Raw genomic sequence first — 24,680 nt, 5'->3', positions numbered from 1 at the left:
GTATAGGAGCAAAGAGGTCCTTCTGAAGTTGTACAGGGCCCTGGTGAGACCACACCTGGAGTATTGTGTGCAGTTTTGGTCTCCAAATTTGAGGAAGGACATTCTTGCTATTGAGGGAGTGCAGCGTAGGTTCACGAGGTTAATTCCTGGACTGTCATATGTTGATAGAATGGAGCAGCTGGGCTTGTATACTCTGGAATTTAGAAGGATGAGAGGGATTCTTATTGAAACGCTAGAGGCAGGAAACATGTTCCCGAAGTTGGGGGAGTGCAAAACCCCCCACAGTTTAAGAATAAAGGGTAAGCCATTTAGAACGGAGATGAGGAAAAACTTCTTCACCCAGAGACTAGTGAATCCGTGGAATACTCTGCCACAGAAGGCAGTGGAGGCCGATTCTCCGGATGCTTTGAAGAGAGTTATATATAGCTTTTATAGATAGCGGAGTCAAGGGATATGGGGAGAAGGCAGGAATGGGGTACTGATTGTGGATGATCAGCCATGATCACTGTGAATGGCAGTGCTGGCTCGAAGGGCCGAATGTCCTAGTTCTGCCCTATTGTCTAACTCTATAAATTATCCCGTGGATTGGCACAGCACAGGAACAGGCCTTTCGGCCCACAATGCCTGTGCTGTAAACTATCCCACATTAACCCAGTGTCCTCTGTCTGTACATGATCCATATCCCTCCATTCCCTGCATGCCCTTAATGCTGTAAAATGCATAAAGCACAATATTAAAAGTTTGTTATTTTATTCATTGTCCAAAAGCTTATAATTCACTTTTTTTTTTAAAAAGGTAGACGTGACAGTGATGTTTCAGTGAACTCATGAACTTAAAGGGAAAGTGGGAGCAGATCTGGTGAGTTTAAAGGTAGTGTGGAAACCAGGGCCCCAATGAGAGGAATGGGGTGCGGGAATGATGGAACTGGTAGCGTGTGGATGGTCCATTCAGAAGCCTGATACAGAGGGGGTGAAGCTGTTCCTGAGTCTGGTGGTGTGCGTTTCAAGCTTCTGTATCTTTTGCTGGATGGGAGCGGGAAGAAGAAGGAATGACCGGGGTGGGACAACATTATGTTGGCTCATAGACTTGTCCCATTCCTTCTTCTCCCAACTTCCAGAAGGTACAGAGGCTTGAATGTGGTTTTAAAGGAGAAGGCGAGGATGGCTATGTTTCCGACCATGTCCAATAACGTATGAGATAGTTTTGAAACACAAGGTTAAGGTGAGGGGGGGAAAGATTTCATACATTGGAACCTGAGGGGTACCGTTTTTACACAAAGGGTGGTAGTTCTATGGATTGAGCTGATAGAGGAGGTACCACCATAACATTTAAGAGACATATGGTCAGATACATGAATAGGTTTAAGAGAGTTATGGACCAAGTGCAGGCAGGTGGGTCTAGTGAAGATGGGGCATGTTGGTTGACATAGGCAGGTCGAGCCGAAGGGCCTGTTTCCATGCTGTGTACAACACATTTTATATGAAGCCAAAAAAAACTGAAACTAAATCTTACCATCGTCATTGAGGACCCATGTGATGTTCAGCATTGGAAGCTGGCTTTCTTCAGACATGTGTAGCTGGGCTTTGATTTCGTAAATATCTGACGGGGTGCTGTTATGTTTTACATACCACTCTGATGGAGGGGCATAACCTAAAAACAAAGGATCCCATTTCACAATTTTACCATTGCATACCATCATATACTACTGAAGAAATGACAAATAAAAACGTTAAAAATGAAATTACAGGCTTGCTAACTGAAAAGAAGATCACTAAATTCATTGTAGTTGAAGTGGAGTGGAGTTTGAGTGGCATCATTTCTGGGTAATGCGAGGGATATCTATATCTTAACTGTGTTCCTGTAGTTCTTGGGAATCAGAAAACGGAGTGTCAGTAATTGTTTTAATGCTTTATGTTTTATTCCTAATGGTTTACTGTATGTCATGTTGTTACTTGCGAATGGAGCACCAAGGCAAATTCCTTGTATGTGAACATACTTGGCCAATAAACGTATTCATTATTCATTCATTACGTTTCACACTACACTAGACACCAGACGCATTAGTAACATTGAATGGCTACTGGGAAGATAGGTGTAATGAGGTTAAAATCAGACATGTCTGAAGAAGGGTCTCGACCCGAAACGTCACCCATTCCTTCTCTCCAGAGATGCTGCCTGTCCCGCTGAGTTACTCCAGCTTTTTGTGTCTATCTCTGCACTTTGAGAGCTGGGTTAACTGTTGAACCAAAGTTAAGAACAAATGAAGACAGAACGTTTAAGGCAAGAGAGACACAGAAAGAAGAAAGCAAAATGTTCAGGTACCAGTTCCAGAATTGGACAAGTCATAGCCCGAGTATCTGAAGTGGATCACAGGGTGGGGAGTGAAGTGGAAGAAGGAGAGCAGACCAAACCCAGGGATGTGACTGGAATGATCACACTCATTCACAAAGGCTGTCCTGAATGTGCAACTGATGGACAAGACTCGCCAACAACTTCAGGTTGAAACGCTCTTCCTTCTGTAGATGAACATGTATCTGCAATCCAGGAAACCTGCTCACATTTACAACTTTGCAAATTGATATCGACAATGTACACTTACATTGGACTCTGATACATGTTACCTGTTGGCAGAAAAGAAATAGTTATTTTAGTAAAGGTGAATTGAAACAGAACATATACTATTAAACACTTTGAGCACAAATGACATTGGTGCCCAGAAATGAGAGCTCAAATAGAATCAGTGTGAAGAGGCAATATAGCATTATTTCCATCCTCACAAAATGCCACAAGCAAAGCAAACTCAATGCTGCCATTTATATCAAGAGGACTGGAATACAAAAACAGAGATGCAATGCTGAGGCTCTATAGGGTGCTGGTCTGGCCGCATTTGGAGTACTGTGAGCAAATTTGGGCCCCATATCTGAGGATAAATTTCAAATTTGGCTACCCATGTCACAGGGTGGTACCGTTATTTATGGAAACACACATGTCCGTAAACAACTTTAAGTGGTTGCTCATTCTTAATCAATCTTCGTGATCTTGTCACTATACAGGTTCCTGTATCAATTCATCAGTTGTACTGCGCTTTGATATTTTCTTCTAGTCTACCACAGAAAAATCTATATCATTGCACTCTTGACTCTGTGGGTTCAGCACCTCTCAGCAAGGTCTGGTGAAGGTCTTTCAGTTTAAACCCAGCATCTGCGGCTCCTTCCTACACATATGGTTTATTGGTTTCAGTTCACATCCTCTAGAAAACAGTGTGTATCGGGGGGTATATGAACATTGCAATGGCACCACTAGCTCATCAACCAGCAGAGGGGAGCATGGCGCTGCTCCACACCCTATTCTCTCCTTGATCTCAGGGCTTTCCTCCAGGGGCTCTGCTTTCCACCCATACCTATAAATGTTTCACTAGGTCAGAATTATTTAGTTTAGTTTAGTTTAGAGTCACAGCATGGAAACAGCCTCTTGGGCCCACCAACTTCACTCCGACCATCGATCACCCGCTCATGCTAGTTCTATGTTCTCATTCACACCCTATATTCGGGCAAGTTACAGAGGCCGATTAATGTACAAACCAGCACGGGTCCCACATTGTACATTTCTATGGTGACTATCAAGTACCTATTTATCCTAATGTGCAAGAACTGCAGATGCTGGTTTAACCCAAAGATAGGCCAAAAATGCCAGAGTAACTCAGCAGGACAGGCAGCATCACTGGATAGAAGGAATGGACAATGTTTCCGGTTGCGACCCTTCCAGTCTGAAGAAGGGTCTCAAACCAAAAAGTCTCTCCAGAGATGCTGCCTGTCCCGCTGAGTTACTCCAGCATTTTGGGTCTCCCTATTTATCCTAAATCCATTGGTCTGAAGGATACTTTGGTTTGGCATCTTTATATGTGAGATTTGATAGAGGATGACAATATTCAAAATGAATCTCCATTTCCATCCCCCTACCTAACACTATTTCCAAATTCTGAATCACTGCAGTAATCACATATTGTAAAGTTACATCTCATATCACACATTATGTTGAGACCAACAATTGATAACATAATATTATTCAATCGCAGCCTAAAGCTAGAAAACTGAACACCTGCATTTGGAAGAAGCATACCTAGTTGCCAGGCTAGTGATAATAATCACTGACATGTACAACAAAGTCACAGACCCTTAGACCCAACCCGGTCATGTAAGCTGGTCCCATTTAGTTCACACTGAGTCCACACCGACCAGCGATCCCCGCACATTAAGATGCACTTGGGGCAATTTGCATTTACACCAAGCCAATGAACCTACAAACCTGTATGTCTTTGGAGTGGGGGAGAAAACCAAAGATCTCAGAGAAAACTCATGCAGGTCACGGGGAGAACGTACACACTCCGTACAGTCAGGATCAAACCCGGGTCTCTGGCGCTGCAAGACTGAGATGCAAAAACATTTTTTCACCCAGAGAGTTGTGAATATGTGGAATTATCTGCCACAGAAGGCAGTAGAGGCCAATTCACTGGATTAATTTAAAAGAGTTAGATAGAGCTCTAGGGGCTAGTGTAATCAAGGGATATGGGGACAAGGCAGGCGCAGGTTACTGATTGCGAATGATCAGCCATGATCACAATGACTGGCGGTGCTGGATCGAAAGGCCAAATGGCTTCCTCCTGCACCTATTTTCTATGTTAACTCTACAACGGTGCCACCGTGCCGCCGTATTTGACCCATTTACCTCTAATCCTTTCCTATCCATGTACCTGACCAGATCTCTTTTAAATGTCCTTATAGTAGAACCTCATCTACCTTCTCTGGTAGCTCGTTCCATATACCCAACAACCTCTTTATAAAAACATTCCCCTCTCAAGGTAAACATGCGCCTCTAGATTAGGAAAAATACTGTGGCTATTCACATTATCTATGTCCCTCATAGTTTTATAAATCTTTACAGTCACCTCTCAGTCTCCACACTCTAGGGAAAAGGGTCCAAGCCCTTAATATACTTAAATATCAATCACAAATAAACCCAGCACAAAACCCTCTGGCACACCACTTGTTACAGGCATGAAGTCTGAAAAACAATTCTCCACCACCACCTTCAGTCATCTAGCTCCAAACGAATGTTGTGTCTAAGTGTTTAAGAAAGAAAACTGCAGATGCTGGATAATCAGAGGTAGACATAAAAGCAGATGAGGCAGCATCCATAGATGCTCCATAGATGCTGCCTCACCCACTGAGTTTCTCCAGCTTTGTCTACCTTGTGTCTAAGTGGTTAGTTTGCCCTGGATCCCATGTGGTCTAACCTTCCAGGCCAGCCTACCATGCAGAACCTTATCAAAGGCCTGGCTGAAGTCCATGTAGACAACGTCAACCCCACTGCTCTCATCTTGCTCAGCTCATCTTCATTCCCTCAGTCATCCCTGCCCTTACATCTCACGTCCCAGAACCTTTGCCTTTCTTTATGGAGCCACTTCTATCATGCACCTTAATTGGTATGTTGTTGAGGTAAATAAATAAAGGAATGCATCCAACCTGTATTAGAATCTAGACACAACATGCTGGGGTAACTCAGTGGGACAGGCAGCATCTCTGAAGAGAAGGAATGGGTGAAGTTTCGGGTCAAGACCCCTCTTCAGACCTGAAACGTCACCCATTCCTTCTCTCCAGAGATGCTGCCTGTCCCACTGAGTTACTCCAGTGTGTATCTTCGGTGTAAACCTGCCTCTGCAGTTCCTTCCAACACAACCTGTATTAGAATCTGCTACAAGCCAGATCAGCAGAGCACTATAATTCTCCTTCTGTAATGGTCAATTGGTTCTTCATTCTCACAGGCACAGACCTATAATAAAATTATATATTTTTTGCATACAGTATAGGACATTAGTAAAACAGTGGATCTTAACGAAACCAGCTGTTTATATTTAACTCCTAACGTAAATTTCAAAATATAGTTCCCAGGTAATGAGTCCCGAGACAGTTATTGACAGGCAACGTTTCTGGTCGAGGTCTGAAGTGTCCAAACCCCGAACCATCGCCTGTACACTCCCTCCACAGATGCTGCCCTGCCCCGCTGAATTCCTCCAGCACGTCGTGTCTTGCTCCGGATCCCAGCATCTGCAGTTCCTTGCGTCTCCTGACATTTATTCCAGATAATTCATGATTCCAGTGACCAGTATTGAAATGTCTGGAGAACACACTACTGATGTAGGAACTGCAGATGCTGGCTTACAAGAAAAAGACATAGAGTGTAACTCGGGCAGATCTGTGGAGAACATGGATAGGTGACGCTTGTGGGGGGGGGGGGGGGGTACCTTGGCCAAACTGAATCTGTTGTAGGAGGTACACAAAAATGCTGGAGAAACTCAGCGGGTGCAGCAGCATCTATGGAGCGAAGGAGGCAACTCTGAACTTCTACAGAAGATAAACGAAATGCTGGAGTAACTCAGCGGGCCAGGCAGCATCTCTGATGAGAAATGAATGGGTGACGTTTTGGGTCGAGACACTTTAATTCCCCTTCCCATTCCCACACAGACCTTTCTGTCCTCGGTCTCCTCCATTGTCAGAGTGAGTCTAAACACAATTTGGAGGAACAGCATCCCATATTTCGCTTGGGCAGCTGACTGTTCAAAAATCGACCCGCAACCTTTCCATGCGATAAATTCCCTGCCTGGTGCAGGGCTCATAAAGGAAAAAAAACTCCATTCTTAGTGCGTGGAATCTTTGAAATCTACTCAGGGAAAGAAAAAGCCACATTGTGGTTTTCGGGAGCAGACGAGCCATCTTAAAACTGTAATTGTTGTGACAAAAGGTCTATCTGCACACAATTGGGAACATCAAACATCCGTAGCATCTTTCCGACAAATGCATTTGGTAAAGAAAAAATCCGAAGAGCCTTCAACAATTGATGCACAAAGCCATCTATCTATCCATCAATTTGTCAGAATCATTCTGCAGAGGGGTCCCGATCGGAAAAGTCACTTTTCATGCTCTCCAGAGATGCTGCCCGACCCGATGAGTTACTCCAGCACTTTGTGTTTATTCATCGCTTATGTTGGGCAAATTAATTTACATTTAAAATTAATATCACTTTTTTTTTAAACTTTCAAGAATATAGCATCTCCAATGTGCCACACGCTTTCCACCTCTTCCCTTCAACTGATCCCCACTACCAGTGGATGTAAGAGTTAAGTCAAGAGTGTTTAATTGTTACATCTACCGACAACTGCTTCTTACCGACATGGAGTGGACGGCCAGGGCCAGGTTGGTTAGGTAGAGCAGGATACGATACGCGGTTGTCGTCATGCCTTCTCTGTGCTCTAGCTGACTGGTCCTCGGCCACACACGGTGATGTTCTGCATGGAAACGCGGCCGCTTTTTTCTGTGACCTGATTGTGACAAGAGATTGATTGACGGCTCTGAAGCTCGCCCACGTCTCTGCCACCGATGATTGGTTTGGGAACTCGAGGTGATTGTTTACCCGCTCCAATCCACAGCCGCTGCAACTTATTTACACAGAACTATTTGCCAATGTGTTCCCGTGTATGGCAAATGTCCAGACAGTGGCGGGCGCGTCTTCACTCGCAGAAAAATGTCAAGCAGCAATTACTGCCAACAATTAACCCACAACATGCGTGTTTGTTGAGTATTTCGGGATATTCGGTCTTTATTACAGATATTCAATGGGGCATAAAACAATTCTCTACGTTATCAATGCCGTGGCTTCCAACACTCCCGTCTGGGAAAACTTCTACAATAAGGCAACTCTGAACTTCTACAGAATATAAACGAAGTGCTGGAGTAACTCAGCGGGACAGGCAGCATCTCTGATGAGAATGAATGGGTGACGTTTTGGGTCGAGACACTTTAATTCCCCTTCCCATTCCCACATAGACCTTTCTGTCCTCGGTCTCCTCCATTGTCACAGTGAGTCTAAACACAATTTGGAGGAACAGCATCTCATATTTCGCTTGGGCAGCTGACTGTTCAAAAATCGACCCGCAACCTTTCCATGCGATCAATTCCCTGCCTGATGCAGAGCTCATAAAGAAAGAAAAAACTCCATTCTTAGTGCGTGGAATCTTTGAAATCTACTCAGGGAAAGAAAAAGCCACATTGTGGTTTTCGATAGCAGACGAGCCATCTTAAAACTGTCATTGTTGTGACAAAAGGTTCATGTGCACACAATTGGGAACATCAAACATCCGCAGCATCTTTCCGACAAATGCATTTGGTAAAGAAAAAATCCGAAGAGCCTTCAACAATTGTTGCACAAAGCCATCTATCTATCCATCAATTTGTCAGAATCATTCTGCAGAGGGGTCCCGATCGGAAACGTCATCTTTCATGCTCTCCAGAGATGCTGCCCGACCCGATGAGTTACTCCAGCACTTTGTGTTTATTCATCGCTTATGTTGGGCAAATTAATTAACATTTAAAATTAATATCACTTTTTTTTAATAACATTCAAGAATACAGCATCTCCAATGTGCCACACGCTTTCCACCTCTTCCCTTCAACTGATCCCTACTACCAGTGGATGTAAGAGTTACGTCAAGAGTGTTTAATTGTTACATCTACCAACAACTGAACAATTAAATGCTTACTTGCAGCTGCCTAACATGTCTATAAACACAAGAACACACAGATAATTATACAATAATCACAAATATAATTCATTAATGATAGTAGTCCTAGGCAAAACGCAGTGCAATCAATATCACTATTCTGTCCCCTTGCAAGTTGCATGTGTGGCTGTACACGAAGTGACAGATAGCTAAACAGGTGTACTTGACACTGAAAGGGTTAAGTGATGACAGACGTGGAAATAAAGTTGAATTTCATTTATTTGTTTTTCTTCATCAACTTGCTTTTTACAATGCCTCCATAACTCTTTTTTGTGAAAAACAAAGTTTCTCCAAGGCTCAACACGGGCAGATGGCAATGGATTTACGAGAGGGCTTCAGAGCACATTGCTGTTCCCAATCCCAATACAAAATGCCTGTCTCATCCAAAGATCTTATAGGATCTTTGGTCTCATCCATGAATCCAATCATGTGATGACAAGCAACAAATGGAGAGCAAGAGTGAATTTAGGTGGCCGCAATCTTTTAAGCAACCACTAGGAGGGGCTAAAATATATTTTGCTTACATGTAACATCACAATCAAAGATCCTATATCTGCTATAGGATCTTTGATCACAATCACGGTCCATGAAAGATCATAGTTGCTGAAGTTAGTGTTGTGCAGTGATCAATGGTCGTTAGTAAGAAGCTGTTCTTGAACCTGGAGATCCTGCACCTTCTTCCTGGTGGTAGTAGCAAGATGAGAGCGTGGCCGGGGTGGTGTGGATCTCTGATATCTGGAAGCACTAGGACTGGAGTTGGAGCACACCTTGAAACATAGAAAATAGGTGCAGGAGAAGGCCATTCGGCCCTTCGAGCCAGCACCGCCATTCATTGTGATCATGGCTGATCGTCCCCAATCAATAACCCGTGCCTGCCTTCTCCCCATATCTCTTGATTCCACTAGCCCCTAGAGCTCTATCTAATTCTCTCTAAATCCATCCAGTGATTTGGCCTCCACTGCCCTCTGTGGCAGGGAATTCCACAAATTCACAACTCTCTGGGAGAAAGTTTTTTCTCACTTCAGTCTTAAATGGCCTCCCCTTTATTCTAAGACTGTGCCCCCTGGTTCTGGACTCGCCCAACATTGGGAACATTTTTCCTGCATCTAGCTTGTCCAGTCCTTTTATAATTTTATGTTTCTATAAGATCTCCCCTCATCCTTCTAAACTCCAGTGAATACATGCCTAGTCTTTTCAATCTTTTGTCATATGACAGTCCCGCCATCCCTGGGATCAATCTCGTGAATCTACGCTGCACTGCCTCAATCACAAGGATGTGTCACATTTATCTATATTATACTGCATCTGCCACGGATTTACCCACTCATTCAACCTGTCCAGGTCACCCTGCAACCTCCTAACATCCTCTCCACCGCCTCCCTTCCTCCGCCAGCCAACAGCAAGGTGCGGGGCAGAGCGGTGCAGCTCAAAGATCCTATAGCTATAGGATCTTTGGTGCAGCTGCTTCAGACGGCGGAAGGAGGCCTCCCCCTTCCTCCCTCCTCTCGGCCTCAGCGTGCGAGAGGGTTTGTTTTGAAAGCGGTTATCGCCGTTAGTGGATTTGCAAGCAGCGACCGCTATCTTGGCGGGCGGGGTGCATGAGGAGGAGGCAGTGGAGCCGCTATCGCGGCCGCTGCTGCCGCTGTGCAGATCCCGTCATTCGCTCCGACCCTTCATCACCACGCACCTAATATCTTTTCCCCGCACGACAGCCGTTGCCGACACGAAACGCCATGTTCCTTTTCTCCAGAGTTGCTGCCTGACCCGCTGAGTTACTCCAGTTTTTTGTGTCTACCTTCGGTATAAACCAGTATCTGCAGTGCCAAGCCGGGCAAAATGACTCGCCATTTAGGTTGCCAGGCAGCACTTTGGGTGGTCATTGGCACCCGGGCAACCACCAATTTCGTGCCCTGCATGTGCTCTAATTTTAGTCACCAGTCTCCCGTGCGGGACCTTATCAAAGGCTTTCTGAAAGTCTAGATACACTACATCCACTGGCTCCCCTTCATCCATTTTACTTGTCACATCCTCAAAGAATTCCAGAAGATTAGTCAAGCATGATTTCCCTTTCATAAATTCATGCTGACTTGGACTAATCCTTTAACTGTTATCCAAATGCCCCATTATTGCCTCTTTAATAATTGACTCCAGCATCTTTCCCACCACCGAAGTCAGGCTAACAGATCTAAAATTCCCCGTTTTCACTCCTGCTCCTTTCTTGAAAAGTGGGATAACATTAGCTATCCTCTAATCCACAGGAACTGATCCTGAATCTATTGAACATTGGAAAATTATCACCAATGCGTCCACTAATTCTAGAGCCACCTCCCTGAGGACCCTGGGATGCAGACCATCAGGCTCAGGGGATTTATCATCCTTCAGTCCCATTAGCCTACCCAATACTATTTCTCACCTAATGAAAATTTATTTCAGTTCCTCTACCCCCTTAGATCCTCTGTCTTCCAGTACTTCTGGGAGATTGTTTGTGTCTTCCTTAGTGAGGACAGATCCGAAGTACCTGTTCAACTCTTCTGCTATTTCCTTGTTCCCCATAATAATTTCACCTGTGTCTGCCTTTAAGGAACCCACATTTGACTTTGCTATTCTTTTTCCCTTAACATATCTAAAGAAGCTTTTACTGTCCTTCTTTACATTCCTGGCCAGCTTTCCCTCGTACTTCATCTTTTCAGCCCGTGTTGCCCGTTTTGTTTCCTTCTGTTGTCCTATGAAAGTTTCCCAATCCTCTGGCTTCTGGCTACTGTTTGCTGTGTTATTTTTTAGTTTTATTCTATCCCTAACTTCTTTGTCAGCCACAGTTGCCTCCTACTTCCCTTAGAATCTTTCTTCCTTTTTGGAATGAAATGATCTTGCGTCTTCCGGATTATGCCCAGAAAATGTCTGTGGAATTCTCTGCCTCAGAGGGCAGTGGAGGCGGTTCTCTGGATGCTTTCAAGAGAGAGCTAGATAGGGCTCTTAAAAATAGTAGAGTCGGGGGATATAGGGAGAAGGCAGGAACGAGGTACTGATTGGGGTTGATCAGCCATGATCACATTGACTGGCGGTGCTGGCTCAAAGGGCCGAATGGCCTACTCCTGTACCTATTGTCTAAATTCCTGCCATTGCTGTTCCACCATCATTCTTGCTGGATCCTTTTCCAGTTTACCTTGGCCAGCTCCTGTCTCATGCCTTCATAGTCCCCTTTGTTCAGCTGCATCACTGACACTTACGATTTAACCTTCTCCTTCTCAAATTGCAGATTAAAACTAATCATATTATGATCACTACCTCCAAGTGCTTCCTTTACCTCGAGTTCTCTTATCAAATCTGGTTCATTGGACAACACTAAATCCAGAATTGCCTTTTCTCTGGTCGGCTCCATTACAAGCTGCTCTAAGAAACCATCTCGCAGGCACTCCACAAGCTCATCTACTTTACTTCTTATGCTGCGTGCATTCAAATACAATACTTTTAATTCCTTATGCATCTCACCATTCACATCGATCCCTATTACACTTGGCCATACTCTCCTTTCCCTTTGTGAGCTTTCTTTCCCGTTAATTCTAGGGTCATTAACAATCCCTTTACTCCCTTTCCCTTTAACTCTGTCCTTGATAATCCCATTTGATACCCCCCCCCCTCCCCCCCCCTTATTTAGTTTAAAACCAGCTGTGTCACAGTTGCAAACCTGCCTGCCAGAATGCCGGTCCCCCACCTGTTAAGGTGCAATACGTCCCTTTTTTAGTTCCCCCTTACTCCAAAACAGATCCCCTAAGAATCTAAGGTCAGGGTGGGGGTCAGTGGGTCAGGGTGGGGGTGAGTGGGTCAGGGTGGGGGTGAGGGGGTCAGGGTGGGGTGAGGGGGTCAGGGTGGGGGTGAGGGGGTCAGGGTGGGGGTGAGGGGGTCAGGGTGGGGGTGGGGGGGTCAGGCTGGGGGTGTCAGGGTGGGGGTGAGGGGGTCAGGGTGGAGGGGTCAGGATGGGGGTGTCAGGGTGGGGGTGAGGGGGTCAGGGTTGGGGGTGGGGGGGTCAGGCTGGGGGGGGTGGGGGGTCAGGGTGGGGGTGAGGGGGTCAGGGTGGGGGGGGGGGGGGTCAGGCTGGGGGTGTCAGGGTGGGGGTGGGGGGGCCAGGGTGGAGGGGTCAGGGGGGGGTGTCAGGGTGGGGGTGAGGGGGTCAGGGTGGGGGTGGGGGTCAGGGTGGGGGTGGGGGGGGTCAGGGTGGGGGGGTGAGGGGGGTCAGGGTGGGGGGCCAGGGTGGGGGGGTCAGGGTGGGGGGGTCAGGGTGGGGGGGGGGGGGATCAGGGTGGGGGGGGTCAGGGTGGTCAGGGGGGGGTGAGGGGGTCAGGGTGGGGGTGGGGGGTCAGGGGGGAGGGTCAGGGTGGGGGTGGGGGGGGGTCAGGGGTGGGGGGGGGGGGGGTGGGGTGAGGGGGTCAGGGTGGGGGTGGGGGGGTCAGGGTGGGGGTGGGGGGGTCAGGGGTGGGGGTGGGGGGGTCAGGGTGGGGGTGAGGGGGGTCAGGGTGGGGGTGGGGGGGTCAGGGTGGGGGTGAGGGGGGTCAGGGTGGGGGTGAGGGGGTCAGGGTGGGGGTGGGGGGGGGGGGGGGGGGGGGGGGGGCGTGGTGGGGGGGGGGGGGGAGGGGGGGGGGGGAGGGGGGGGGGGGGGGGGGGGGGGGGGGGGGGGGGGGGGGGGGGGGTGGGGGGGGGGTGGGGGTCAGGGTGGGGGGGTGGGGGGTCAGGGTGGGGGTGGGGGGGGTCAGGGTGGGGGGGGTGGGGGGGTCAGGTGTGGGGGGGGGGGGGGTCAGGGGGGGGTGGGGGGGTCAGGGTGGGGGGGTCAGGGTGGGGGTGGGTGGGGGGGTGAGGGTGGGGGTGGGGGGTCAGGGTGGGGGGTGGGGGGGGGGGGTGGGTGGGGGTGGGGGGGTCAGGGGGGGGGGGGGGTCAGGTGGGGGGGGTGGGTGGGGGTTCAGGGGGGGGGGGGTCAGGGGTCATGGTGGGGGTGAGGGGGTCAGGGTGGGGGGGGGGGGGGTCAGGGTGGTGGGGTCAGGGTGGGGGGTGAGGGGGTCAGGGGGGGGTGGGGGTGAGGGGGTCAGGGGTGGGGGTGAGGGGGTGGGGTGGGGGTGGGGGGTGTCAGGGGGGGGGTCAGGGTGGGGGGGTCAGGGTGGGGGGTGAGGGGGGTCAGGGTGGGGGGGGGGGGGTCAGGGTGGGGGGGGGTGAGGGGGTCAGGGTGAGGGGGTCATGGTGGGGGTTCAGGTGAGGGGGTCAGGGGTCAGGGTGGGGGGGTCAGGGGGGGGTGAGGGGGTCAGGGTGGGGGGGTCAGGGTGGGGTTTGAGGGGGTCAGGGTGGGGGTGTGAGGGGTCAGGGGGGGGGGTGAGGGGTCAGGGGTGGGGGTCATGGTGGGGGTTCAGGGTGGGGTTGAGGGGGTCAGGGTGGGGGGTGGGGGGGGTCATGGTGGGGGTGAGGGGGTCATGGTGGGGGGTTCAGGGTGGGGGGTCAGGGCTCAGGGTGGGGGGGTCAGGCTGGGGGTGAGGGGTCACCGTGGGCCGGGGCCCCTGCTGATTCTCACGGCAGTTGACGAGCGGCTCCCGCCCTGACGCCCCCGCGCGCCGGGTAAACGGTCACCCGGCGGCCCGGAGTGGAGTGGAGGAGTGGGAGTGGGGGGGGGGAGATTGGTCATCAGTAATTAGGCCATTCGGCCCTTGAAGTGTACTCCACCATTCAATCATGGCTGATCTATCTCACCCTCCTAACCCCATTCTCCTGCCTTCTCCCCATAACCCCTGATACCCGCACTAATCAAGGGGGTGAGGGGGTAGAGATTCACCAAGTAGGGGGAAGAACTCGCCGTGTTTTGACTACATCCCTGGTCCGGTCCGGTCCGGAGCGGGGAGTGAATCCGGTGCCGGGGAGTGCGGGCAGCCGGCGACCACCCCCCACCCCGGGAGCGGGAACTCCATGGCGGCGACTGCGGCACCGTGAGTGTGGGGGAGTGTGTGTGTGTGGGGGGGGGAGTGTGTGTGTGTGTGAGGGGGAGGGGGAGTGTGTGTGTGTGTGTGTGTGTGAGGGGGAGAGAGTGTGTGTGTGTGAGTGTGGGGGGGGGGTGTGTGAGGGGGGAGTGTGGTGTGCGGGGGGAGTGTGTGTGAGGGGGAGAGTTGTGTGTGTGTGGTGTGAGGGAGGGGGGAGTCGGACTGTGTGCTGTGTGGGGAGGGGGGTGTGTGTGTGTGGGGAGTGTGGTGTGGTGGTGTGAGGGGGGGGAGAGTGTTGGGGATGGGGAGTGGGTGTTGGGGTGAGGGGGGAGTGTGGGTGTGGGTGGGGGTGAGGGGGAGAGTTGGGGTGATGTGGGTGGTGGTGAGGGGGGGGGGGGGGGGTGGGTTGGGGTCGGGGGCGCCGTTACTTTAATTGCGGTGGTTAGCGGTGTCGGGCGGCTGGGGTGGGTTAGGGGGGAGTTGTGGGTGTGGGTGAGGGGGAGGGTGTGGGGGAGTTGGGGATGTGGGTGGGGGTGGGGGGGAGTTGGGGATGTGGGTGGGGGGTGAGGGGGTGGTTGGGGATGTGGGTGAGGGATGTGGGGGGGGGGAGTTGGGGGTGAGGGGGAGGGTGGGGATGTGGGTGGGGGGGGGAGTGGGGGGTGAGGGTGAGGGGAGGGATGTGGGTGAGTTGGGGATGAGGGCACACAGCGGGTCCCACAGGGAGAAGAGGAATATTTTTGTGGAGAGCCGCCACTGCCTCGTTACTTCCCCGCGGCCGCCGCTGTGTAAATGGTCACATTTATTCCCGTTTTAATATAACAATCTGGACTAAGGACACGCATTCCTGCAAATCTTCAACGGGTTGGGAATAAAATAACGTTCATGTTTCTGGTGGAAATCCCTCACATTTGTTTTAAACCTCTCCAAGACCCCCCCCTCCGCCGTGTTTTCTGCAGCTCCAGAACCTGGCACTGTTTCATTCTTCGATCCACGTCCCGTTAGTTTTAGAGTAAATAAGAAAAATGCAGATAAACACACAAAGTGCTGCTGTAAATCAGGGTGCCAGGGCTGCATCTCTGGAAAGCATGTTTCTACTTTATACAAAACTGCAGATGTTGGAATTCTTCCTCATTCCTTGAAACCTGGAATGAGGAAAAATCAGTTAAAGAGTGGTACAGCACGGAAATCGGCCCTTCGTCTCAACTTCTCCATGCTCTTTGATGCTGATTTGGTGGCCCATCTTCCCTAGTCCCACCTGCCCGTGTTTGGCCCCATAGATGCTAGCCCAAAACATTGACTGCTTTCCCTTTCCACAGAGCTGGCTTAGTTCTTCCAGATTTGTATCTTTAACTTTATGTTCTTGATCATGCCTGGATTAATTTGCTCCATACTGGTGAAAATGCCTTTAGTAGCGGAGGCTCCAAGCTTTCAACCTCCCCCCCCCCCCCCCTTTCCTGCCTCTCTGTTTCCAGATGTTTCTCAAATAAAACTTTTTAAAGCAAGTTGTATGTCCCATTGTGCAACTGATCATATTGCAGGCAGTCAGGGCAGGAGTTCAGATATGAACATAACCATATAACAATTACAGCACGGAAACAGGCCATCTCGGCCCTACAAGTCCATGCTGAACAAATTTTTTCCCCTTAGTCCCACCTGCCTGCATGCGTACCATAACCCTCCATTCCCTTCTCATCCATATGCCTATCCAATTTATTTTTAAATGATTTTAAATTTTAAATAAACATAGAACAGTATAGCATTTGTAAGGCATTTGGTAAAGATTAGTAGCAGGAAGTTGGGACTCGGTTGGATTTTGAGGATGGTGTACCCTGTGATGGTCTGGAACTTTGCTCTCTGGGAGGGGTTGTAGAGTAGAAGCATTCAATAAGGAGTAGTCCATTCGGCCCTTTGAGCCATCATCGCCACTCAATGTGATCATGGCTGATCATCCACGATCAGTACCCTGTTCCTGCTTTCTCCCCATATCCCTTGACTCTGCTATCTTTAAGAGCTCTATCCAACTCTCTCCTGAAAGCATCCAGAGAACCGGCCTCCACTGCTCTCTGAGGCAGAGAATTCCACTGACTCACGACTCTGTGTGAAAAAGTATTTCCTCATCTCTGTCTTAATGGCTTACCCCTTATTCTTAACACATTCAACACATTTTCAATGGTGGAACTGGATATATGCTTGGTTACTGGGCAATGCATGCCCAGGTTATAGAGCAGTGGATGTGGGGTGGGAGATTGCAACCTTCACGTGGTCTGCCCAGTTTCGACGAATGCAATCAATCTGGTGTGCACAATCAAATAAGATCAAATGGAACAAGTTGTCCTTCAACTTTAGGCTGTGGACACCATATGCAAGAAGAAGAAGCAGTGGATGTGCCGGTTTACATGTCAATGCAGGTCTGGGTTACAGGGCAATGCATGTCTGGGTTATAGTGCGATGGATGTGCCGGTTTACAGAGGAATGGAGACATTGGGTTACAGAGCAAGAGGTGGGAGGAGCAATGTGGCTGGATTGCTATGTATTTGTTTAGCATTGATGTGGTGGGCCAAATGGCTACACCTCCTCTGTTATACATTTCAGTGATCCTGTCTTTAGACATTACAAATTCGACAGGTACTTGGGACCTTAAACCACGGTTTATGTGAAGGGCTGATTCCTTTCATCCCACCTCTTTCTTCCTGGAGTACACTGTAGTCAAGAATATTATAGAGCTATCAGAGCACAGAAATGTCCTTCCAGGTCTATTAAATATGGTAACTAACTCCGCCACTTTCAATGGCAACGTGTTCCAGATATCAACCACTCTGTCCGCACATTTGGATAGCAGTAACAGGATCCTTCCGAGTCAGCATGGATTTACAAAGGGGAAATCATGCTTGACTAATCTTCGGGAATTTTTTGAAGATGTAACTCGGAAAATGGACAAGGGAGAACTAGTGGATGTAGTGTACCTGGACTTTCAGAAAGCATTTGATAAGGTCCCACATAGGAGAATAGTGGGCAAAATTAGGGTACATGGTATTGGTGGTAGAGTGCTGACATGGATAGAGAAGTGGTTGGCAGACAGGAAACAAAGAGTAGGGATTAACAGGTCCCTTTCATAATAATAATAATAATAATAATAATAACTTTATTTGTTAAGCATCTTAAAAAACAACCAAAGCTGACCAAAGTGCTGTACAGAAAAAAAAAAATAAGCAAGACATCATAAAACAGGCAGAACAACAGAACATACAGCTAACACGATGCGCATAAATTACATACGAAAATCCAACAATAAATTAAAAGACATAAATCATGAGTACGAACCACGCAGCAAAACCAAGCAAATAAAGTAAATAAATAAGTCGACACCTTACTGGTCTACAAAGGCCACGGAGAATAGAATGGCAGGCAGTGACTAGTGGGGTACCGCAAGGCTCGGTGCTGGGACCGCAGCTATTTACAATATACATCAATGATTTGGATGAAGGTATTCAAAGTAACATTAGCAAATTTGCAGATGACACAAAGCTGGGTGGCAGTGTGAACTGTGAGGAGGATGCTATGAGAATGCAGGATGACTTGAACAGGTTGGGGGAGTGGGCAGATGCATGGCAGATGAAGTTTAATGCGGATAAATGTGAGGTTATCCACTTTGGTAGCAAAAGCAGGAAGGTAGATTACTATCTAAATGGCGTCAAGTTGGGAAAATGGGGAGTACAACGGGATCTGGTGGTCCTTGTACATCAGTCTATGAAAGTAGGCATACGGGTACAGCAGGCAGTGAAGAAAGCGAATGGCATTTTGGCCTTTAAAACAAGAGGAATCGAATATAGGAGCAAAGAGGTCCTTCTGCAGTTGTACAGAGCCCTAGTGAGACCACACCTGGAATATTGTGTGCAGTTTTGGTCCCCTAATTTGAGGAAGGACATATTTGCTATTGAGGGAGTGCAGCGTAGGTTTACAAGATTAATTCCCGGGATGGCGGGACTGTCGTACGCTGAGAGAATGGAGCAGCTGGGCTTGTACACTCTGGAGTTTAGAAGGATGAGAGGGAATCTCATTGAAACATATAAGATTGTTAAGGGCTTGGACACACTAGAGGCAGGAAACATGTTCCCGATGTTGGAGGAGTCCCGAACCAGGGGACAGAGTAAGCCATTTAGAACGGGGACGAGGAAATACTTTTTTCTCACAGAGAGTGGTGAGTCTGAAATTCTCTGTCTCAGGGCGGTGGAGGCAGGTTCTCTGGATGCTTTCAAGAGAGAGCTAGATAGGGCTCTTAAAAATAGCAGAGTCAGGGGATATGGGGGAGAAGGCAGGAACGGGGTATTGATTGTGGATGATCAGCCATGATCACATTGAATGGCGGTGTTGGCTCGAAGGGCCAAATGGCCTACTCCTGCACCTATTATCTATTGGTCCTTCCTCTCACGTTAAACCGGCGCCCTCTTGTTTTTGATGCCCCTACCATTTGATACTCTTTCCTGCCACCTGCAGATGTTTTCGATGACTGCAATTGTGGGCTGCATCAGTGAGGGGAGGGAAGCTGAATACAGAGGTGTAGTCAACGACTTTGTCGAATGGTGTGGGCTGAATCACCTGCAGCTCAACACCGAGAAGACAAAGGAGTTAGTGGTGGACTTTAGGAGGAGAGGAACACCCCTGTCCCCTGTCTCCTTCAATGGTGTGGATGTGCATTTTCCCAAGGAGTACAAGTACCTTGGAGTTTGCCTGGACAGGAAATGGGACTGGTCCAGGAACGCTGAGGCCCTGTACAAGAAGGGACAGAGCCGTCTGTACTTTCTGAGGAGGTTCCATTCTTTCACCGTCTGCAGTAAGATGCTGCAGAAGTTCTATCAATCGGTGGTGGCCAGTGCCATCTTCTTTGCTGTCATGTGCTGCGGTAGCAGGGCAAAGGCCACGGACACCAACACAATCAACAAGCTAATCGGGAAGGCTGGCTCCATCCTGGGGGTGGAGTTGGATTTACTGGAGATGGTCTTGGAGGGGAGGATGCTCCTCAAACTGTGGAACATCCTGGGCAATACAGCTCACTCCCTCCATGACACATTGGTCAACCTGAGGAGCACCTTCAGCAACAGACTGGTTCCACCAAGATGCAGCACAAAACGTCACAGGAGATCCTTTTTTCCTGTGGATGTCAAACTGTACAACTCCTCCCCTTTGTGTCATGGGGTAGACTGAGACTGACTCTCCCCCTCCCCAACCTTTGCACATCCCAAATCTTGGACTTTGCACTTGTCACTTTAATTTCATGATTCTTGTTGTGGTTTATGACTGTTGGCAGATCATTTTCTCTCCTGGGATAAATAAAGTTCAAACGTATTGTATAGGGAAAATATTCTGACTACCCTATCCAGGCCTCTTACAATTTTACATCCCTCTATCAGGTCATAACTCAGCCTCCTCTGCTCCGGGGAAAACAAGTCCAATTTCTCCCCATATCTAAAGTCCTCCAGGTCATCCAGACAGAGTCCTGGTGAATTTCTGCACTCTCTCTCCCTCTCCCCAGTGCAACCACATCCTTCATGCGGTGTGGCAGTCAGAACTCCACGCAATACACCAGTGCAGTCTTATCAATGATTTGTAAAGTTCCAATGTATCGTGCCTGTATCTTTGAAGGGAAGCATGCCTGTGCTCTCTGCACCACCCTGTCCACCTGCATTGTCACTTTCATAGGACTATGGATTTGAATCCAAGGGTCGCTCTGTTCAGTGACGTTCCCTCACATCCTACCATTCACAGTACGTCTCACCCTGTTTGACTTCCCAAAATGCATCAACTCACACTTGTTGGGATAATATTCCATCTGTTTGTGTCCTGCCCACCATTCCGTCTGCTCCATAACCTGGTGTAGCCTCAGATAACGTTCCTCGCATTCCACACCACCACTAACCTCTGTGTCATCCACAGAGTTACCAATCATTGTTCCTCCATTCACATCCAAGCTGTTAATAGGTATCACAAACAGCGAAGGTCCCAGCACTGATCCCTACGGTACACTACTAGTCACAGATTTCCAATCAGGAAAACATCCTTCCACCACCACCCTCATCTCTTCTCTTGGGTTTTGTTGTAGAATTAAATATTTTACACTTTTGAATGATTCGTAGACCATTTCCTTGTGGTTAGATTGGTTGGAAAGATTTCTCAAACATAATTGATACTATTGTCCCCTTGAAGGAACATTATGTTCTATTTGTGACTCTGGGAAACAAGTTTTATTTTACTTCGGAGTCATGTGAGTGACTACGTGAAGAACCCGTCAGGGCGCATGCGTGACATATCGCTACACGCATTGCGAAACGACAGGCGGGGTGGAACGACGTTCCCCCGCAGCGGCAAGTTTAAAAGCCGGGACCGACAGGTAAGTAGTTACTCTGCGGTCTTTATTTTTCCCATACTGTTTCACAGGTGGGGAAACGATGGACAAATCCAAAAAATCAACCAGAGCTGCGACAAAGCTGGCGGGGGAGGACCGCGGAGTTGCGGGCAGCCAACAGCGGCCGGCGGCACAGGAATCACCCGTAATGGGATCAGCTGTGCCCGACGGCTAGATCAACACAGCGGCCGGGCGGGAAGGCAAAAAGAAAATCAAACAGCCGTTGACTCTGATGAGTCGGACTTTGAGGAGCCGCGAGCCGGAGCCGGATGGAGCGGCTCATGGAGCAAATGCTCCAACGTGACAGACTCTGGGAGATGGAGTCTAGTCACCGTGGGTCATATATAACGCCCACAGCAGCACCTTACGTAGGGCTGCATAGTGCATCTCCCTCGTCAGATGGGAGTACTGGGGGTCAATTATGGGCTGACCCCAAAGAGAGGTTTGCTGAACAAACTACAAGTGTGCAGGGGGTGCAGGAAGGCGAAAATCTACTGGACATGGTGTCCAACTACATACAGCCGGATCAGACTGGACGGAACCTAGAATAGAAACTAGCTGCCAGCATTGGTGTCCTGTCATTCAAGCAACTACAGGAACAGGCTGTGATGGACACCACTGCCAAATATCTGGCACCAGGAAATTGCGTATCCCTGAATGTTCCAGTCGTGAATAATTGTATCTGGAAACACGTCGGAGCAGCAGTTAGAAGCATGGATGTCAAGCTCCAAAGAATACTAAAACTACTAACAGCAGGGATCACAGCATTCGCTCGCACAGTGGATGGGAAGGAAATGTCGCAAGGACAACAGGATGCACTGGCACTATTCTGCAATACGCAGTATGAAATCAATAGTGTCAGAAAGAGTGCCATCCAACCTGCCCTAAATCCAAAATTTGCAGGCCTGTGCAAACCAGGAGACACAAAGCCACCAATATTATTATTTGGTGGAAACCTGTCCAAGCAGGTTAAGGAGCTCGATGAGGAGGCAAAAACCCTGGGGCTCATAAAGGCGACAACAGCAAGGACCTCCCACAGCCACAGACTTGGCCGGTGTCAATAAGTAAAACGCACAGGTATTTGCTGCTGGCACAAAACGGGTGCATTACGCACCCTTACGCACCCACCAGCAGAACAGGAGAAGCTGGTAAAAACTCAAAGGCCGGGCGTACAGGACAGCAGTCTTTTTTAGGCCATGGCCCAGACCGGCCTTCGTGGAAAATGCGCAAACCCCAAACCCAAACCCAAACCCGGACACCGGCGCCTCAACCTCCTCGAAGACCACACAGGAAGAAGTAAACCTTCCACTGGTAACCATGGAGGTAGGTGGGTCTGGTCCCTTACAAATTATAGGAAGTGTGGATAATACACATATCGGTGGGAGATTACACTTCTTTTGGGAGGCATGGAGTGCATTGACAACAGACACTTATATCCTAAACAGTATCCAGGGATATACCATTGAATTTGTGCACAAAAATAGCCCCCCAGTTCAGCATGTACCGAACCGAACGTTCGTACTTTCACGAAAAGGAAAATTAGAAGCACATGCTGAACTGGTGAGACTTCACGCAAAGAGGGTCATTGAAAAAACCCAACACGATTCTCTGGAATTTGTGTCTAATATCTTTACCAAAAACAAAAAAGATGGTGGTTGCCGCATCATCATAGATTTGACCAACTTGAATACATATGTGCAATATATTCATTTCAAAATGGAAACCTTTGTTACTGCCAAACAATTGATTTCCAAGGGCTACTTCATGGCTAGCATCGACATAAAAGATGCTTACTATTCAGTGCCTATACGGACTGACCACAGACGTTATTTAAAATTCAACTGGATGGGGCAGCCCTGACAGTATAGAGCTCTACCAAATGGATTAACATCAGCCCCCAGGCTGTTTACAAACATTTTGAAACCAGCCCTAGCGTTTCTTCAGAAACAAAAACATATGATCATGGCCTATCTAGATGACATATTGATTGTGGGCAAAACTTTGGAATTAGCCAAACTAGCTGTATCAGCCACCAAACAATTGTTTGAGAAACTGGGGTTTATCATCCATCCAGTTAAATCTAAACTAACGCCTTCCACCATAATGGATTATTTGGGGTTCACTATTGACTCAGTTCACATGTCGGTGACTTTACCAAAGGACAAGGCTACAGTCTTAACTGAGGCCTGCAACAACCTCATTGACATCAGTGAACCATCTATCAGATTGGTAGCAAGGGTGATTGGCAAAATAGTGGCTGCTTTTCCAGCCACACAATTTGGACCTTTGTATTATCAAAATTTACAAAGGGCAAAAATACAAGCACTCAAAATTAATGCTGGTCATTTCGACAGACCAATGAAGCTACCAATCAAAGCAATTGTGGAATTAAAATGGTAGAGGGATAACATTCGGCATTGTTCTGCCCTATTATTATCAGCAACCCCTCAGTGGTGCTACAAACTGATGCCAGTGCGCTTGGTTGGGGTGCAACCAATTCCATCTCCAGTTGTGGAGGTAGATGGAATGCACAGGAGGCATCATTACTACAGACACTTGGCATAAACTACCTGGAAATGTTGGGTGCGTTCTATGCCCTAAATTCATACTGTTCTGGAATATATCACCAGCATGTTAGACTACAGATTGACAATACCACCGTGGTGGCATATATTAACCATATGGGTGGAATCAAATCGACATCATGTGACAATCTGGCTAATACAATTTGGCAATGGTGTATCCAGAGAAATATTTGGATATCAGCTACTTACCTACCAGGTAACCTAAATTCAGTGGCAGACACCAGGTCACGCAAATTCAATGAAAACATCGAATGGATGTTGGATATAAAAGTATTTGCTGTAATTGTAGCACGGTATGGAACGCCAGATATCGATCTATTTGCATCTAGACCCAATCGCCAGTATGATTCTTGGGAACCAGACCCTGGGGCATCAGCGATAGATGCTTTTTCGCTGCATTGGGGAAATTGTTTTTCTATGCATTCCCTCCTTTCTGCCTCATCAGTCGGGTATTACGCAAAATACAACAAGACTCGGCGTCTGGTATTTTGGTAGTGCCCGATTGGCCTACTCAACCATGGTTCCCTGTGATACTCGACATGGTCTTAGAACCATGTATCACCATCCTGAAACGACCAGATTTGTTGGTTCATCCCGTAACTGGGGATAGCCATCCATGTCATAAAACGACAAACTTATTAATTTGTAAAGTCTAAAGAAACCTCTACTGGAACTGGGACTGACGGACCGAACATTGAACATTATCTCAGCGGCTCACAGGCAGTCCACCAAAAAACAATATCTGGTATACATCAGGAAATGGGAGATATATTGTCACAGAAACAACATCACTTACAGCTCGATGAACATAACGTCTGGTCTGGAATTCCTGGCAGGCCTCCATTATGATGAGGGGCTCAGTTACAGTGCCATTAACTGTGCCAGAAGTGCCCTTTCAGCAGATCTATGGCGAGGATCAGAGCGTCATTCTGTTGGGACTCACCCCCTGGTAACCAAACTTGTGAGGGGAATTTTTAATATCAATCCCCCAAGAACCAGGTACTCTCAAATATGGGATGTGAGTATTGTCCTAACGTTGCTAAGGAACTGGTCTCCAGCAACAGCTCTACCTCTGCAAAAGCTGATGCATAAAACAGTCATGCTGATGGCTTTGGTCACAGCACAAAGGA

The 24,680-nt window shown here is 48.3% G+C and overlaps 2 protein-coding genes across 3 annotated transcripts in view; one reads left to right on the top strand and one right to left on the bottom strand.

The window, feature by feature from the left end:
• The window catches only part of LOC129704442 (interleukin-17 receptor B), a 38,034-nt gene extending 30,621 nt beyond the window's left edge, over nucleotides 1–7,413 (bottom strand). Inside the window, exons 1-3 of one of the 2 annotated variants that reach the window (XM_055647513.1) lie at nucleotides 7,224–7,413; nucleotides 2,600–2,621; nucleotides 1,513–1,650 (exon numbers count right to left, since the gene is read on the bottom strand). In XM_055647513.1, the coding sequence (XP_055503488.1) occupies nucleotides 1,513–1,650; nucleotides 2,600–2,621; nucleotides 7,224–7,292 (229 nt within the window). In that variant the 5' untranslated portion in view covers nucleotides 7,293–7,413. The remainder of the gene's footprint in view (nucleotides 1–1,512; nucleotides 1,651–2,599; nucleotides 2,622–7,223) is intronic. The other variant, XM_055647512.1, reaches the window with a different exon arrangement.
• A 7,011-nt stretch (nucleotides 7,414–14,424) lies between these two features.
• Nucleotides 14,425–24,680, top strand: part of chdh (choline dehydrogenase) — a 37,473-nt gene continuing 27,217 nt past the window's right edge. The window contains exon 1 of the mRNA XM_055647506.1: nucleotides 14,425–14,574. The gene's annotated coding sequence lies outside the window, so the exon portion shown is untranslated. The remainder of the gene's footprint in view (nucleotides 14,575–24,680) is intronic.

This window comes from Leucoraja erinacea, chromosome 16 (assembly GCF_028641065.1).
Source record: "Leucoraja erinacea ecotype New England chromosome 16, Leri_hhj_1, whole genome shotgun sequence".
Lineage (NCBI taxonomy): Eukaryota > Metazoa > Chordata > Chondrichthyes > Rajiformes > Rajidae > Leucoraja > Leucoraja erinaceus.
The sequence above is the reverse complement of the archived record's forward strand: the minus strand, read 5'-3'. Positions and strand labels throughout refer to the sequence as shown.